This window comes from Syngnathoides biaculeatus, chromosome 16, assembly GCF_019802595.1.
Source record: "Syngnathoides biaculeatus isolate LvHL_M chromosome 16, ASM1980259v1, whole genome shotgun sequence".
Classification (NCBI taxonomy): Eukaryota; Metazoa; Chordata; class Actinopteri; order Syngnathiformes; family Syngnathidae; genus Syngnathoides; species Syngnathoides biaculeatus.
The window spans coordinates 22,558,161-22,576,068 of NC_084655.1; the positions used below are offsets into that span (position 1 = coordinate 22,558,161).

A 17,908-nucleotide genomic window follows, 5' to 3' on the forward strand; every position below is an offset into this window, starting at 1 on the left:
TGAATAAATTTTGTAACTCGGCACACTGTTCACAGGCAACCGAGAAGGGTTGCGTCAGGAAGGGCATCCGGCGTAAAAATTGTGCCAAACAAATATATGCGTTCATCTGAGATGACACGCTGTGGCGACCCCGAAAGGGACAAGCCAAAAGACACACACACACACACTTGTCGTAGGTGTATGACGCCTATAAAATACCACAAAGTGAAAGGAAGAGTAGTTTTATTTGGCTTCGGCTGTAATTTAGGAACACAAGGATAATGGCAAGAGTTTAAGATGGTAAAACATTTTTGCTAGGTGATTTTTTTTTTTTTTTTTTTTTAAGCGGAAAATTCTACAGCTCGCTGATTTAAAACAAACGTACACATTGAAATGCATAATTTGTATTTCATAAAATTGAGCCAGAAAATAAATAGATTAAAAAAATAAATAAATACTGCTCAGTCCTCCACACAGTCTGCTAAGTCCAGAGAAAGGAAGATGTCCGCGTTGCACTTGAAGGTCATCTTGTCGGCGGGGGAGAGTTGACAACTCAACAGGTTTGGCGCGATGTGTCGTATACAGGTGGGCTGAAGAACAGAATCATAGATTTTGGTACATCACAGTACGTCGACTACATCGCATCGTCGCTCATTTGACCAAATCATTCCTGTGATCCTTAAAATCGCAATCGCCATAATAGAGTCGATGGGATAGGAAGGTCAAGCAAGCAAGGGGAGACCGCAAACTTGATATGAACCCAGAACCCTCAAACAAATGAATTCACTGAAATTATTTGACAAAATCCTACTTTGATTATTAAAGGGTTTGTTTGACAAGTTAATCGTTAGTTTCAAGTTGAACAAAATGCATGAGTACATCTGAGGTGCTTTATTGAAAATCTACAAATTGATCTGGCATTTGGACATGAATTTAAAATAAGAATTTGAGGTTCTCAATGTATCCTCACGTCAAATTTTCTCACGTTCTGTGAACGCAGACTGACCATCTTTGATTTTAGTCAAATTGAGACATTTGCGTATATCTGCTTTGGAAAACAATGCTCAACCCTTTTGCTTGTATTGTGACACATTTTGGGCCAAAAATGAATCACCAATTTGCATTTTCCACAATGTCGATCTAAAACAATGTCTTTTTTAATCATGTGGTGACAAATTTCTTGAGCTGCTTATCCTCACGAATGTTGCGTACAAACCGGTTTGTTTTTTTTTTTTTTGTTTTTTTTTTTTTAAGAGAAACACGTTTGCAAACACTATTTTTCACTATTTCATAGCAGTCAATAAAACACTGACCCTCGTCTTCAGGCTAAAACGCGGCGCTTCTGTTTCAGGAAACAAACTTTCCGGCGGCTCCGCGTCAACTCCTCTCCGGACGTACGGTGACCTCCGGAAACCGGACAGCAAGCCGGACGCCCTGCCCACCGAGTGGTAGCTCGGAGCGGCCACTTGCTTGTACCACGCCTCCGTGGGGATGCAGAGCACCAGAGCGGAGACCACCGCGACGGGCAGCAGCAGGTTAGCCGGCATCTCTGTGTTGAACCTGGACGCTGAGAACAATGAAGCGGAGGTCGTCGTGTGCGATTGTGTGCACCTTTCTCACCATTTCTCAGTTCTTATAAACCCCCCCCGGGTCATCGTTCTCATGTGACGTAAATGCATTTATTTCGAACCCGGAGGCTTGACGCCCTAACTACTACAAGTCCCAGAGTGCATCGCGTCGACATCCTCACGCACGGCCTGTTTGGAACAGTTTGTCGTGCGTTCGCACGGATGCGTTAATCGGTTCGGTCAGAGTGGTTCTTGCGTGGCGAAGTGAGAGAGACGTGTCAGAGATTTATTTAACCAACTCTGTTGACATCCCAATTCATCTCGAGTCCTCAATTTTCAATATTTGCTTTTAAGATGCTTTAAAAGCATTTAGATTTTCATCTGAGCGGCACGGTGGGGCAACTGGGAAACAAAGTTCTGAGGTCGCGGGTTCAATGCCGGACCTGCATGTTTGCATGATCTCCCCGTGACTGCGAATCCCGTTGTTGACTTCGACAGAAATTCCCCAGCAGGCTCCAGTTGCCTTTTTTTTAAGTTTCCGATTCCCAAGATGGCATCTTCAGCTTTGTGAAAGTTCGTCCCAAAAACACCCAACTTGTAGAAGGTAGATAGAATTTCAAATAAGAACTGCATTGACGATTAGATTAAAAATTTTAGAATCTCCATACGCAATTTTACAATTTGGTGCATCAGCGCAACCTCTGTGAGGATAAGTGGCTCGGAAAATGGATCGATGGATCGCTGGCACCTTTCTGGTTGCTCCTGTGACCCGCTATGGCAGAATTTAAGAAGACTTGAGAACGTGTATTGTTCAAAAATGACTGGTAAAAAAAAGTATTTTTAAACGTACTGACTTGTGCTTACATACTGAAAGTGCCTGTCAGAGCACTTTCTTACTAATCTGAGGATGAACATAACTGCCTTCCAAAATGTTCGCCACTGAGCTCCTCGATTTAGGATGTGCAACGTCAAATAAGTTTTGTTATATTTGAAACGAAGGCTGGAGTCACAGTCTGAATGATGCCACTTGTTTTTTAATTCAATATTTGGCGATGTAGTAGTATATTCGCATTTTACGCCAGCATTTCATGTAAAACGAAAGTGAAAGAAAAGTCCCAAGTGAAATTGGCGAGCAGCCGTCGGCGCCCCTCAGTCGACCCCAAGCGGCGGAGGGACGAGGACCTCTCCGTTCCCGAGCCAGGTAGGAACTCCAAACTCCGACAGCATTTTAGCTTCATTTAGCAACGACCGTGGCTTCCGTGTCATTTTGTCTGCGTTTAAAAAAAAAAAAATTGGGGTGCGGCGTGACTAAACTTTGTAACGGCCCCGTCGGAGACGCTCGCTGTTCGGTGCAGTAGGGGGGAACCGACGTTCGCCCCGTCCTACACCGCGCTCGGTGCTGTCATTTTGAGCAGCAACGACTTCCATTTCCTGGCCGGTCGACACCACATCCAAAGATCCTATTCTTCGAAGCGATGTAGCACAGCGGCTGCTAGAGATCCGTTCCCCGACTTGGAGGCCGCGAGACGCCACTTTGGCCTGAATTGCGTTTTATCGACGCTTCCGTAAAATATACAAGCCTTGAATGCGATGCTAATGTTTATTACGATTCAGATTTGTTTTTATTGTGGCCCCAATGATTTACGCCCTTTTCAATAGGATATGTATTTTTATACGCGTGTGTATGTATGTATGTGTGTATATATATATATATATATATATATATATATATATATATATATAGTGTGGTAATTTTCCATTGTTGAAAACGAAAGTGAAAAAGGACCCCTCTTGGTGAGGGAGACAAAATGCAGCATTTCTACTTAACAGAAGCTCATGTTGCATTTCTGATATTCCTGAAAGAATAAGTCTCCCTGTTTGATGGTCATATGACTCAACAATTTTGCCAGGTTCACAATTTATATTGTTTTGCACTTTCAGGCCACCGTACTTTAGGCCCACAAATCCCGTTTTTAATAGATCCACCCCACCCCCAATTTCGCCTATACAAAAAGCAAATGACAGTGATAATCTTTATTTTTCCTGATCGACCCCCCCCCCCAAAAAAAAAAAAGTTTTGAAACTGCCACATCCATCTTCAACTTTTAGAAATGCAAGTGAATAGTTTATTCACTTTATTCATTCATATTATTTATTCTTAAAAGACAACATAGTAAATTTGGACACTTCATTTTGGGAAAACCTCCCATCTGTTAAAATGTAGGTAAATTTGATCTGTAATAAATACATTTTTAAATATAAAATAAGATGTCAAATTGCATATCTAGACAGATCGATATATCAGAAATTGAAAACCACACCCTACCTTTGTTTGTCTTTTTATTTTTTTTAATCCGTAGTTAATTGATTTTTTTCGGGCGGCATTGTGACGCTGCTGTAAGGTTTTGGCCTCGCAGTTCTGAGGTCCAGGGTTCAATCCCCGGCCCCGCCCGTGTGGAGTTTACATATTCTCTCCCTGCCTGCGTGGCTTTTCTCCGGCCACTCCGGTTTCCTCTCACATTCCCCCCCAAAAAAATCATGCAACATTAATTGGACACTCTAAATTGCCCGTAGGTGTGATTGTGAGTGCGACTGTAGTCTGTCTCCATGTGCAGTGCAAATGGCTGGCAACCAGTTCAGGGTGTACCTTGCCTCCTGCCCGATGACTGATGACGGCTCCAGCACTCGCGACCCTCATGAGGATAAGCTGCTAAGAAAATGGATGGATGGATGGATGGGTGGAAAGAACCCATTTTCCACACTTGCATAACGTGTCCCAGATGTTTGGCCTAAGCAAAACCGCCAATCTGTTTTCCCAACGCCATCCGATGTGGGCTGATTGTTATGGTTGTGTCAGTGAATGGTAATCGTTATGAATATTTGCTGTTAAAATAGGGTTGCACGGACCTTTTCATCCCCGCTTGCAATCTCAATTGTTTTTATCCCCCCCCCACAGATAGCCCTGAACACCACGAAGATGCAGTGCTCTAGCTGTGGCTACGTTTGTGTGGAGAACGCAAAGTTCTGCAGTGAGTGTGGCACCAAGTTGTCGGTCCAGTCCGCCAACAGCCAAGGTGAAGGAGATTTGCTAATCGAACGGCCTATGCACAATTTGAGAATGGTGGCCTTTGTGTCAATGCACGTACCGTGCGTAAGATGCAGGATTGCATTATTTATGTGAAAATAAAATTAAGACGGAAACGCTTAATACTTGCCAACCTTACAATTTCATTTGATTATTTTTTTTATGGGGAGAATATTTATCCTTTCACTGCATACGTCACATACGACGTGTTGGTGACGTACTCTCCCCAGTAGTGAAAACACAGTCAATACTTTGACTGCCCTTACGACTTTGCATCCTGTCTGTCACCCCGAGTCGTCACGGTAACAAAAGCCGTTCATTTGTACGCAGCCCCAGGGGACGGCGTGAGCAGTGGCGGATTTGCACGAAATGTTCAGCCAGGCTAAAAAGCTGTAAACTGAAATCCCAGCTTTACTTGATTTCTTGCAAGGTGGAGGAAAGCGTGCATAGAAAGTAAATGGAGAAAGAGCAGAATAAAAGCAAGAGGAGGTGTTGGCTTTGAAAAGATGTAAAGACAAAAACATTGTCAGCGCGTGTCGCAGCCAGCGCTGGTCATTTTCCATTGAGTCCAGTTGAGTGAATGTCCGATTTTCTGTCTTTTACCAGAAAAAGGGCTGGCAAATGTGAAGAAGTGTGAATAATATAACCCACTGGTCACTCATTCAAAAATCCCATCATTATTTCTGTTGCATGGATTATTTCCATGTATTTTCACGTAAAAAGTGTTGTAATGGAACCTTCTTCTTTAACCTGCAATGAAGGTAGTCAACCGAAGTCCTTGGTACCAGATTTGACAGACTCTACTGCTACAACACAGAACCCCATTATTTCCGCAGATGACAAAGATTGTAACAAAAACTTGGTGAGCATTATTTGCATTCCATCTCACTGAACATATATTTTGTGAATAATGGGTGCAAATGGGATAAGAAATCTGCCTTCACAAAATAATGATTAGTCTTGAGTCATTTGTGTAAACTGTCGGTATTGTTAAACCTTATTTAAAAGTCCTCTTCTACCCAAATACTACATTTTCCACTGTGTTATTCATAACCCCGGGTTAAATGAGTCTGTGACGCGGGTGGTTTATGTTTTGACGGTTTATGCGGTTTGTTGATTCAACGCAATAGACTTTTAATACCAAAGCGCGTGCAAAACGGGTGAATTTGAAAAAGCTAACGCGCTGTAGATGTGAACAACTGAAATCAGGTTTTAGCGAAAATGTCAAGTTAAATCGAAATTGTACTTAGCTACATGTTTGAAAACTGTTCTAAAAGATTAAATATTTATTTGACTTAAATACAACCGACCAAGTTTTCAAATGTATACTTGGTGATTTACAGTTGAACCGACATTATCGTGAACATTATGCAGTTTTGAACATTCAATTTAGTGATTCATTTGAGTACCACTAGAGGGAGCAACCACACCACAAGTAGTACCTGTACCACACTTGCTTGAGATATGGAAGAGCTTTTGCTAACTTTAATTGTTATGTAATAAAGTTCACGACGTATACTCGATTTTTCTCTTTGTAGAATAGTTCTCGCACTCTTTTTATTTGTAGAAAAAAACAACCGCACAGGAGAAAAACACAGCCGATAATTCCTCACGAGAGAACCAGTCAGGTTCCTCCGGCGATACCAACAATAATGCTGCACGGATTCAGTCTGAAGTCACACCAGAAGATGACAATGACAACAATGCACAAAAATCAGTTCGAGATTCGACAGTTGAGCACTCCATCTCCAAGGATAGCGCAGGTCTGAACGTTAACTCAGCCACAGGCACGGCGTCCGAGGCTGGCAACAGCAAGTCTAAAAAGTCCAAAAGGGGCAAGTCGAAGAGTGAGGATGCACAAGCCACAAGTGAGCAGCCTCCATGGGACCAGAATGCCAATGTGGATCATGACAAGGAACAGAAGCAGTCTGGCACTGCAGACCAAGCAAGAACCTTTTGGTCTCAAAAGCCGTCTGAGGTAAGACTTTATGCAAATGAGCCCCTTGGGTGACACAACGAATTCCCGTTCTGAGAGAAGAATTTGTATGCTTGCAGGTGCTCGCTCCGGATCCAGGCTCCAGTGTGGACCCGCGTGCAGTCGAAGACATGGAGACCCAACAGTCTGATGCAGACTATCACGCACAATACGATACTCCGCCTCAAGCAACATCCATGAGGTTTATCTATTATCTGTTGAGAACACTCACAAGCAATAATATTAGCAACATGTTAAAAATCTGCTTTTCATTTTTGGCTTTGCATTTCAAGCAGGAGCAGGAGCATACCTTCCAGAAACAGGCTCACTATTTACTTCCATGCCATCCTCTCAAAGGATTTTGAATTTAACCTGGATGAAGATTGCATCTTCATCAGAGCCGGACCTCCTCTAGCAACGTGGAACGTGAATGCATTGCGGCTAATGGCGACCAGGTACTTCTGGATGAACCTTTCAAAATGATTTGATCAGGTTTCAGTGCCCAAATGAAACAGGAGGTGGCAAAGTGAATTTTGCCCACATCCGCCACATTGGACAATCCAATTTAACTGCGTCAAAACTTCCACTCCCTGATAAAAGTTAAAGTGATTCTGCCGTGTGTAAAGAGTGTTCACGGTTACGTTTTTTTCCACCCCACTTGGTCAATATTTTGGATGGCAGTTGCGGGAAGCGGCGCATCGGGGAAGATGAGATTTGATGCCACGCGTTGCCGAGCTAAAGTATCCATTTTTATTACTGCAACGTAAAGTGTCAGTGGTCCTTGTGTCCTGCTATGCACATTCGTTCTCAGCTCACAGCTCTCTATCCGCCTTCCTCATCAAGCTGCCTGTGCCCCCCGTGGTTATCAAGCAGGGCCGTACTTAGCAAGCGAGTTATTTGGGGGCACGCGACAAACAGTCAACCCCCCCCGCCCCTAATTTAGACCAGAGATTCCCAACCAGCGTGCCACGGGACACGATCAAATTACTCTTAATTGGTCAGAGTGGTTATTTATTTACAACAAATAATGTGTCTTTCGTCATCTATTTCTCTCAGCGGTCAATAAAGACAGACAGAACAAATTAAAGTTCTTGTACTGGATGGCAAAAAGTGGATCCACTTTTTGTGACATTTTTGTATGTTGGTGTGCTGAGATTTTGCCAGTGCAAGATGCGCTTTGGCTCGATAAATGTTGGGAATCACCGATTTAGAGTCGGTGCGTGTCGCCTATAATTATCTGAGGCTACTAATATTATTATTATTACAAAATACTAATATTTACCAGCAAAGATTTAGAATATTAATGTTTGTCAATTACAAAAGTTTCAATTTGAGAAAATTAAGAAAATAAAGCCCTTAAAATCCTTAAAATGTCAGCGTAGTAGTTTTTAATAATGGCGGCACGGTGTGGCAGCTGTTTAGGGTGTATTCCCCCCTCCTGCCCGTTGACAACTGGGAGACCCCCGCGACCCTTGTGAGGATAAGCGGCAAAGGAAATGGATGGATGGATAGTTTTTAATAATTAAAAAAACATGAAATTCCCCGCCAGATTCTCAAAATTGCCCGTGGATGTGTACGTGAGTGCGGCTGGCTGGTTGTTTATAAATTTGGACTTTACGATTGGCTCTTGACCAGTTTAGCTTGCACCCGGGCTCTTCCCCAGGGTCAGCTAAGATAGGCTCCAGCCCAACCGGTACCTAAGTGAGGAAAAATATGTATTGACGTTTGTCTCCCTTTTGTGCAGGAATCTCAACGAACATGGGTTTTTGGTGGAAGGTTGTCTGGAGACAAACAAAACGGAGGTTATGTCTGTGCCAATACCTTACAAATATATCATATACAAGAAAGAAAAAGGAAAATACATGTTTGAACACATCTACAAACAGGACTGTGATCAGTCCAAAACCAACAGATGCTTGTTTGTCCAACCTCGGCTGCTCATTGAAGACGGTATGAACAATCCTAACCCAGGCCTGTTATGTAGACTTCTTTGATCACCAATAATATGTTGTTGTTTTTATTGAAGGGGACTGGCATCAATATGACGACATAGTGTGTGCGAAGCCAACAAAAAACATCATGGGACGCATTAAGGAAATGATTTGGCCGGACCAGCGGAAAAAATTGATTCAAGGGCGAGAGATTGCAGGGAAAATAATGATGGACACAATATTTGATCTTCTCAGGACCTGGACGAACACCAATTTGAAAAGTTTTCTAAAACAGCTGAATCAGTTCTTTCAGATCTATGCAAACCCATGCACTCATGAAGGAACACCTCAGAACTGGCTCTCCTTAAACTACAACGAGAAAAATGTAAGTTATCTCGCTTCTGTCATCAATGAGTCCAGTCGTAGCCAAAATCTTCCTTACCCCCCTCCCCCCACTTTGCAATCCCCAGATACGGACTTTGATGAAGGACTTCATGTTAAAGGATGTGTCTCCTCGAGTAAATGGGGATGAAAATGCAGCGAGTCTGTACATTAAAGATCCTCTTCGAGCGGCGGTGCTTGTGCTCCAGCTTTGTGGACAGTACCGTATCACACTGGATCCTGTCCAAAACCGCCATCTCTGCACTGAGCTGTGTTTACCCAACCTAGACCGAGACAGCTTCCTCCAGTACTGGCAAGATTTTGCACGGGATGTTGCTCTTTTTCCAAGGTGAGCACAGTGGCACCTTGAGGGCTGGCCAGATTGCGAATTGTCCCGCTTTGATTTAGCTGACCTTCAACACAATTTTAGGGAAAAAGGATCTCAGAAAGGAAAAGAAAAAACACTAGCAAGAACCCTGCGGTTCCGTGGCCATTTTAATGCATACATTGTTTCTACTTTTGCTTTTTTTGTTTGACATGGCTTTTTTGCTGGTCTATGTTGCAGCCTCCCAAGCTCCTTGTTGTCTCTCATCAAAACTGTGAAACAAGATGGGAAGCCCCATTGGATTGTGGCATTACCACTCTTTCACTTCCTCGAAGGCAAAGCTGCCAAGCCCTATCAGGTGCTGACATTTGACCACGGTCTGGAAAACCTTGGAATGCGCGAAATGAGCAGCGGTGCAAAGAAGTAAGAACACCCCTACTCAATCAACACATCCAACCCTGGATCTATTCCCAAATGTATACATTTCTCATCATCTTCTACTTTTCAAGGGACCTGCTCAGTATGATAAAAAAACATCATCACTTGATGAAGGTAGATCCACTTGTAGCTCGATCTGGTTTTTACCTGATGTCTCTCAGTGAAATGAAGGATTACAGCATCAACATGAACATCCAGCTTTTGGACATTCTTCGTGTTCTCCACTTAAAGGCACCAAGGGACATCAGCTCTTATACCTTTCAAGTATGTCATGATAAAAAAAAAAAAAAAACAAAGTGGATTGTGTGCATTAAAACTCTCCACATCCCTGTTCAAATATTCTCGAGTAAAAAAAAAAAAAAAAAAAAATGAATCGTTGATGCTGGTTTTCATTTCAGGATGTATCTGACATTCTCTCACACATCCGAAATAATCTCCTTGAGGTAAAATACAGGTAAACTGAACTTTTATCTCAACATGGTATTGTTTTCTGGAGTTCCTCAATTTGCATGTTAAACTATTGTCGCTGCTGAATGTTTGCCAGTTGCATCTCCAAAGATTATGCCAAGTTGTGTCTGAGTGCGGTGGTAAACCTCTTTGAGAAGGTCTGCAGTGGAGTCAAGTCCTCCTCCTACAAGGATATTCCTCTAGCATGCATGAACGTGGCTGCGTCCGTGTTTGACTTTGCCATCCCACACATGGGACAGGTATGCAAAGTCAACTCTTATGAAGCCAGCGGTACAGCGTTCACCAGAGGTGGGTTGCCAATCTTAACTGAAAAAATGATTCCCTCTTAGGTGGCCGCAGGCGACGGACAGCAGACCAAAGCAACGGCGATCGCAAAAGCGATTCGCATCATGAGAGATTGGATGAGTTTGCATTTCAAGGAGAATTTGCTGTCCAGGAGTCTTGTCCTTCGCGAGCTTGGTGCTACGGAGGGGATGGAAGTGAGCATTGTGATGTTTTCAAATTAAATCGCTTGAACTATATATCAATATGTAGATGAATCTCTAGATAGTATTTCTTATGGCTCATGGTACAGACGCATCAGATATTGGTAGCGTCACTGGCTAATGTACAAAGCCAAGCAAATTCATTTGTATAGCGCATTTCATACACGAGGTAACTCAATGTGCTTTACATGATTAAAGGCATTTGAAAACAAAGAGATAAAACATTTAAAAATGGACAAAAACATTAAAAATGACAAACACAATATTAAAAAAAAAAGGATAATGTGATGTGAAAGACGCACTGAAAGGGTTTGATTTGGTTGCGTTTTTATCGTGATTTGTCTGCCCCTCCGCCTCAATGCTCTTTTCGCTTTGTATTCATAAAGAGCGACAATGAGTTAATATTTGTTTATTAGTGTATATATTTTTGAGATTTATGCCTAGTTTTCCTTCAAGTTACATTGATAATGTGTCGAGTGCGAGAGAAACCTTCCTTAATTAATTAGTTTATTTATTTGCAGGTATGGAACCGCATACTTAGCATCCACTTCACTGATAGTGAGTGTCAGGAATTGTGGAAACAGAAATTATCTTTGGATTTTGAGGGCAAGTACAGAAAGGTAGCGTATATACAGCCCAATGGTACATCAATCCGGTACTTTCTTGACCACATATTAAGTGTCTGATTTGTTTGGTTTAAGGAAATTCCAGTGGATCAAGTTCAGTTTTATTGCTTGAAAATAGAAGAACTTGATTCTTCACTCCGACATGTCGGGCCTACCATTGAGATCTGTGCGCTCGAAGCAGTTTCGTCTGTGTGCCAGGTATTTCCATGTTCTCTTCGCAAATGATTCATCTTCCAAGTCTTTGCGACAACCCCAAAAAGTTAAGCGGTCAATCTGAGAACGTAGCCTCGGGGTGAAAATGGACAATTCTCAAACTCACTATGTCGGGCAAATGTCCTCCTTATCCAGAGCAATTCGGAGGGCCAACTGTTCAAGAATTTCAAGATGAACAACAAGTTTGTGAAACTCGTCTCAGCCATTGTCACGAATTCCTGGCCAAGGGACCAACAAGGAAATTATGAAGAAAAAGAAGAGATTGTCCTTCTGCACCTGCTCTCATGGACTGCTGCCGTACATATTTTTCAGCTATATGGTAATCCCTCATCGTTTCATTACTTACGTTCGAGGAAAATCAACACCCAGTTAATGTTACACACTAGATATGAGATGTTTTTTTTTTTTTTTCCAGTTTCGAAACAAGTCGTGGAGTTCATTTTCCTTTTGTCCCACATACAAATTCTCACAAATTTCATATTCTTGTTAACCCATTCATGGGCAGGGTGGCAATTTTTTTTGCCTTATTAAGATAAAAGTCTCCAAACAGGCCACAATCAAGGAAAAATAAACAGTTCTTTTTTCGTTTATGGTTAAATTACACAATAACATTACTAATTTATAATCTCGTCCCAAAAATGGGATGCTGCCCGCGAGACGGTACTTGGGTTTTCTCAGTAGATCGTCCCAAAAACCATAATCAGAATGAGATTTAAACCCCTAAATATTTGGATGTACTGAAGGATATAATGCATGAAAATTATGATGTCCCAAAAATGGGACCCTGCCCACGAATAGGTTAAGCAATGAATCAATTCTCTAGTGGAAAGCCATTCAAACCACAGCCCAATCAATCAATTATATTAAATGGGGCCAATTATAGTGCTTCACCAATAACGCGACATTGGCCAAAATTTAACTGATGCATTAATATTTTTGTACGCGGCGGTTGTATCTCACCACTAGGCTGAGAGAAACTGCATTTTGTTTCCCCCCCGTAATAAGCTGTGAACGATAAAATTGCATTTCAATACCCCATGAATTTATCCTAGCAGAAACGCTGTTAAGTTGTGTATGTCTAGGAGAGCATTCTATTTTTTTCTCACAAATTTTTGTAGTTGTTTGAGTAGCATCTTTTGTGAAATGATTCCCGTGTGCACCATAATAACTTTACAGAGCAGTTTTAAAAATGTATACATTGTAAAATATCAGTGTGCATATGTAAACATCACAGTGGATACTGTTTACCATAGTGGCTCCAAAACTTTTTTTCCAGCAACTCCCTTTTTAGAGGTAAAATTTTTCTGCCCAATCTCCCCCCCCCCACTCCCTTGCATATTTTCAACCGCTGCTTACACACTGCGTTCCTTGGGAATCAATAAAAACATAAACAACAGCTGGGCGTAACACGATAATGAATGGTGTTATTGATAGTTCATGGTAGCCTCCGCCAACCCCTCTGTCATAACGCAAAATCACTAGGTGAGCAGAAGCCCTTCACAGTTCACCGGGGTCATAAGGGTTTAAACGTGGCTGTCGCATTCCTGCATGGCGTATGCATGTTCTCCCTGGGCCTGTGTGCTTTTTATCCAGGTACTCTGCTTTTCTCACACATTTCAAAAACATCCAATTTATTAAAAACTGTAACTCAGGGGTGAACAACGAATTTTTGTCACTGGCCATGCTGCAGTCTCCTTGGACGGCCATTATGAAACTATAAAAGTTTAATCGCCTCCTGTTATTGCATATGCACAACAAAGTTGGTGGAAAGCCAAGTTTGAAATTCAAAGTCAAGGATAATACGGCAGGTTATTCAGTTCCTGCAAAAAAAGAAAAATGATGATGGGTTACAAAAAAATACTTGCAATACTTAACAGAATTTATTACATATGACCAATTTCAAAATTTTTGTACAGATTTGGCCAAGAATGATGGAAGTTGATGGACATGATTTGCTTTTGTGGGTCTCATAAAATGACGTGGTTTCGTCTGATATGGCCCCCACCCGGCCTCGAGTTTGAGACCTGTGCTAAAACGTGTCAGTATGTAGACAGGCAGTTTTAAAAAGGCTGCTAATGTTCAATTCCTCACCTTTTCAGATACAGAAGACGGCCTCTTTGACAAACTCACCAGTGATGCCAGAGACAGAATCAATTTTGCGGTGTCAACACTGACAAACATCAAAAATCGGTTTATTAAGGGAAACATTACAGTGAAGCTGCTCAGAATCCTTTTGGCAAATCAAGAGGCCTTCTTAGAGCTGCTGAAGATCGGTAAGAGTTGTCTCCTTTTCACGGAAGAGCCTGCTGGAGACATGATAAAAGGCACGCGTGTTTTGTGACGCTTGTCATCTTCAGATTGTCTGTCCAAGGACGAGCAACACAGGGACACTGGAAAAATGTCACGGCTTCTAAAGTGTAGAGAAGGTGAAGTTCACGCGGTCTACAAGCAGAAGGAGCAAGTGGACTCCCTTCTCGCAATGATCCGCCACCTTGACGAGAACATGGCGGGTACGAAGACCAAGTCGAGCGTGTTGGGTCGCGCTAAGCGTTCAAACTCTTGTTCGGTGTTGTTGTCAGTGAATGTAATGTTTGTTGTATCCCTTTTTTTGTTTCAGTTGACGTCCGTGACATGGACGACAGACGCCGTGTCAACATCGAGTTGATGCACCTAGACCTTTTCATGGAGGTTCACCCGTTTGACCAACTTCCCCCTCCTATGGCCGGTGTTGTGACTTACTTCAAAATGACTCAAGACATCAGACAAATGTCCGATATCTTGTACAAATTCAAAGACAGCCACATATTCATATTGTGCTGGAAGGAACAAGGCAAACGCTGGGCCAGTGAAAATGCCGTGCATGACAATCCCGTTGAGGAAGACGTACAGTGCAAAACACTGACACTTGATGAGCTTCATGCAGAGATATTCAAGCCTTGCGTTGACACTTACACAGATATTTACACACATCTGAAGAACGGTACTATAAAGCTCAAGCAGGTCAACCGGCTTTTCAGCAATTACAAGTCCAAGTACGCAGAACTCGCGCGAGACTTGGACATCATGAGTAAGGTTGACCAGTCGACAGATAAGCAGTGGATCCACACCAGGGTTCAACAGATCGAGCAATATCACGAGCTCCATCTTGCCGTGACTTCAGCTGAGGTCATTATGGCGGTCAAGAGGACCCTCTGTCTTGAAGGAGATTTCACCGTGCTGGAGACGTTGTTGAAAGTTGTAAGTGTAATGTTCATTTGTTGTTACAGCGGAACCAAACACAATCTGACTAGAATTAGAATTTCACATTGTATAAGTGAGAAGGGACTCTATATAATAAATACCAATACCATGAGCAATTTCCTTGTTTAGTAACCTGGGATGTTTTATTTGCTCAGCTGTTGATCTTTAGATAATATTAAACAATATATAAGGAGGTCTTTCACCAAACTGCTATTAACCATGTTCATGTCGCAATCCTAATCAGACATATTTATTTTGCCAACTATGTCGACAACTCAATGCAGGCTTTTCCTCAAGCTTTCCTAAACATTTGTTTTCTTCACGATGTTGTTCTTTCAGAGTCATGCAGACTTTGAAGTGGAGGAGCTAAAGTGCATTGACAATGATTTGATAGGGACCAAGAAGGATTTGGTGGACATCACAGAGGCTCGCAGACTTTGTTTAAATGAGCTGACACACAGAGGCCTATTTGTAAAATGGGTAAAAGATGCACTGAAAGGTAACAACCGTGCGTTCCAGGAAGTATCTCAAAGGTCTTCCAGGTCAGGCCATTTTAATAAACAATACTGACTACTTTCAGATCTCAAAGAATTGAAGGTGTTTGTCGAACTGGCTTCCATCTCTGCGGGAGAGAATGCCATGGAGGTGGACCGCGTGGCTTGCTTCCATGACGCTATTCTCGGCTACTCTCCGGTCCTGTACGAGCTTCAGCCGGACTCGGGGTTTTTGGCCCTCCAAAAAGTTTTGAACAAACTCTGGAGAGCTTTAGACAAAGACAACAACCTTCCCAAAAAAATGGTCATAACAATAAAAGAGATATTTACTGTTTCTCAATAAGATAAAAGTACAGCCAAGTGGTTGTGCCGTGGGACAATAATTTCAAAAAAACTGTTCTTTTGCAGCGTGACAGTGCCCGCCATTTGGAATGGCTGAAGACCGTGAAGGATAGCCATGGCTCAGTGGAGCTGTCTTCTCTGTCTCTGGCATCAGCCATCAACAGTAAGGGCATCTACCGGATTAGTGCACAGAGTGGAAAAAAGGTAAGTGAACAAATCACCGTTAACTGTGCACTGCTCCGCCGCTACTTAGCCTTTCGCTGGAATTCCCACTGTATCGCCTTATTCCACACTTTATTGCAACTGCTTTCATGTTTGTTTACTTCCTCACTGCACCGTGTTGTAAAGTCAGTTTTCTACGCACTCGTCAGCTGATTAACGCTTGGGATAGCAATCAAAATACTTCAACTCAATGTGCACACTATGCAACAGGTGCTGCGGACTGCACCAGACGCTCACACACAAATTTATGAAATGTATCCTTTGCAGTTTTTGGTATTTGAAAAGCGTCTTTTAATAAGTTTGAAATGTGAAAGCCCGTGATATTAATCTTTTCAACACATTATGGTCTTTAAAGTGCAGATTTCACCCTATTGTGTCTGGAACATATCATTCGCTTTGTCTCAATATTTGTATTAATAAGGGACCTGTGCTTTTCGTACCTCACAGGTGAGTCTCCACACCGCTTTGAAACTTGAGATTCTGGTGGACAAGGAAGATGAGGAAGAGTGCGAGACGCGCTGCTATTCTCTGGAGGATGTGCGAGAGCTGCAGAACAAACTGATGCTCATGTCTGGCAAAGGCGATCAGGGACAGAAGGAAATGAATTACTTCACAGAGGTACGAGTGTGTTTCGAGCAGGGGGCACATGAACACAATGGTAGGACACTAACAACTTGAAAAAAAAAAATCCACAAAATGAAAATTATAGTCGTCTCTCAAATCTTAACATACACTTTTTTTTTTTGCATTTCACGTGATTCAGTCACAAAGGACGAATTTGTCACTGAAATTAAAAAATGTGGCCTTTATAATAAACGTAGCAATCTAAGCCTGTTCAAATGTTTCATTTCAGGTCTTTGCTTGTGTTCAAAGACTAGCTGAGGCTTTCATTGCTCTCTATGCCGCTGGAAACCCTCTGTTCAGGCACTGGAAAGCTCAAATCCAATGTTGCGCTAGTGAGAAACTCAGCATTGTTATGGACTTCAACCTGGGGGAGAATTTTAATCTCATCACCATTGAGAAACGCCTTCCGGAGCTTTGTATGAAAATGGAGACCATCCTGAACGTTTGGTCGGCTTATTTGGACAAACAGAGATCTCAGCATTACTTTTTGAACTACTTCACCGCAGAACAAATTTTCTACCTATGCAAGAACCTGTCAGAAGAAGGCGTCAAACATGTGGATGATCAAGTTCTCGTGATGCTGTCCTTTATAAAGCCACACTGCACGGCCTCTGATGTATTGGGTGTCTGGAACCAACTTCAAAAGGAAATCCTCACCAAATCACAAGAACAATTTGAGGAACTCAAGTTCGACTTGTCGGAATCAAGTATGCAACTGGATCCCGCGGAACAAGCAGATGGATTTCAAAGGTTTGATCTGATGTGGAATGATTACATGAGAAACCCAGAGGCTGTCGTTCCCCATATTCTTGACATAAAAAGTCTTGGAAGACTGCTGGAAATACTGGTTGAGGACGATGATTCTGAACAGCAAATTGAGAGAGAGTTTCCGAAAAGCATGACGGATGGAAATCCAAACCTCGTGATTTGCCCTCACTCGGCGATCTTAACTTCTTGCATCTCTGTTTATATGGTCAGCAAAGATCAGCCGCTGCCAACTTACGACGAGGTCCTCCTGTGCAATTCCTCCACAACTTATGAGCAAGTGGAGCTCTTCCTCAGACGTTGTCTCAGCGCAGGTTGCAAAGGGAAGAAGATATACTGCCTCCTGTACGGGGACCTGCTTATGTACGATGTTAGCTGTAAAGTTGTGAAATTTTTTCAGCGCTTGAACGTACAGACCTCGACAGATTACAGGCTTGTTATTCTCTGTAGCTCAGAAAGAGAACAAAGCTATCTTCCTTCAGCTTTCAGTCAGTACCGGCTGCAAATTGTTCCTCAAGCGTCACTGGATGACATCAGGACATTCCTCCACCAGCATTACGTTGTCCCAGCAGATCAATACAGTGCAGCAGCTGTATTCAAAGATCGCCTCTGCGTTGGCACGGTCTCATCTGAAAGAGCCGGTGTTGGTGAGTATAAGGCCGTGTTGACACTTCACGTTTGGTTCTGTTTGAACTCACTTTTTGCATGTGAATACAATCATCTGAACCCCCAAAAGATGAGTAGGAC

At 42.4% G+C, this 17,908-nt stretch overlaps 2 protein-coding genes across 5 annotated transcripts in view; one reads left to right on the top strand and one right to left on the bottom strand.

The window, feature by feature from the left end:
* Positions 1–205: 205 nt before the first annotated feature.
* On the bottom strand, positions 206–2,228 carry LOC133515001 (neuropeptide B-like). The gene is made up of 2 exons (XM_061847188.1): positions 1,293–2,228; positions 206–569 (listed from the first exon to the last, which is right to left on the bottom strand). Exons 1-2 carry the CDS (start codon positions 1,524–1,526, stop codon positions 441–443), a joined length of 363 nt encoding a protein of 120 aa, XP_061703172.1. The 5' UTR covers positions 1,527–2,228; the 3' UTR covers positions 206–440.
* A 319-nt stretch (positions 2,229–2,547) lies between these two features.
* Positions 2,548–17,908, top strand: part of rnf213a (ring finger protein 213a) — a 39,001-nt gene continuing 23,640 nt past the window's right edge. The window contains exons 1-25 of one of the 4 annotated variants that reach the window (XM_061847179.1): positions 2,548–2,748; positions 4,504–4,621; positions 5,394–5,494; positions 6,200–6,610; positions 6,688–6,809; positions 6,901–7,062; positions 8,352–8,557; positions 8,634–8,923; positions 9,009–9,268; positions 9,485–9,667; positions 9,754–9,946; positions 10,081–10,136; positions 10,227–10,389; positions 10,480–10,629; positions 11,157–11,255; positions 11,337–11,459; positions 11,610–11,793; positions 13,574–13,747; positions 13,832–13,984; positions 14,092–14,711; positions 15,054–15,213; positions 15,295–15,512; positions 15,617–15,754; positions 16,220–16,390; positions 16,626–17,808. In XM_061847179.1, coding sequence (XP_061703163.1) covers positions 4,525–4,621; positions 5,394–5,494; positions 6,200–6,610; positions 6,688–6,809; positions 6,901–7,062; positions 8,352–8,557; positions 8,634–8,923; positions 9,009–9,268; positions 9,485–9,667; positions 9,754–9,946; positions 10,081–10,136; positions 10,227–10,389; positions 10,480–10,629; positions 11,157–11,255; positions 11,337–11,459; positions 11,610–11,793; positions 13,574–13,747; positions 13,832–13,984; positions 14,092–14,711; positions 15,054–15,213; positions 15,295–15,512; positions 15,617–15,754; positions 16,220–16,390; positions 16,626–17,808 — 5,617 coding nt within the window. In that variant the 5' untranslated portion in view covers positions 2,548–2,748; positions 4,504–4,524. Of the gene's footprint in view, positions 2,749–3,910; positions 4,411–4,503; positions 4,622–5,393; positions 5,495–6,199; positions 6,611–6,687; positions 6,810–6,900; positions 7,063–8,351; positions 8,558–8,633; positions 8,924–9,008; positions 9,269–9,484; positions 9,668–9,753; positions 9,947–10,080; positions 10,137–10,226; positions 10,390–10,479; positions 10,630–11,156; positions 11,256–11,336; positions 11,460–11,609; positions 11,794–13,573; positions 13,748–13,831; positions 13,985–14,091; positions 14,712–15,053; positions 15,214–15,294; positions 15,513–15,616; positions 15,755–16,219; positions 16,391–16,625; positions 17,809–17,908 lie in introns of those variants that run through there. The other 3 variants (XR_009798937.1, XM_061847177.1, XM_061847178.1) reach the window with 3 other exon arrangements.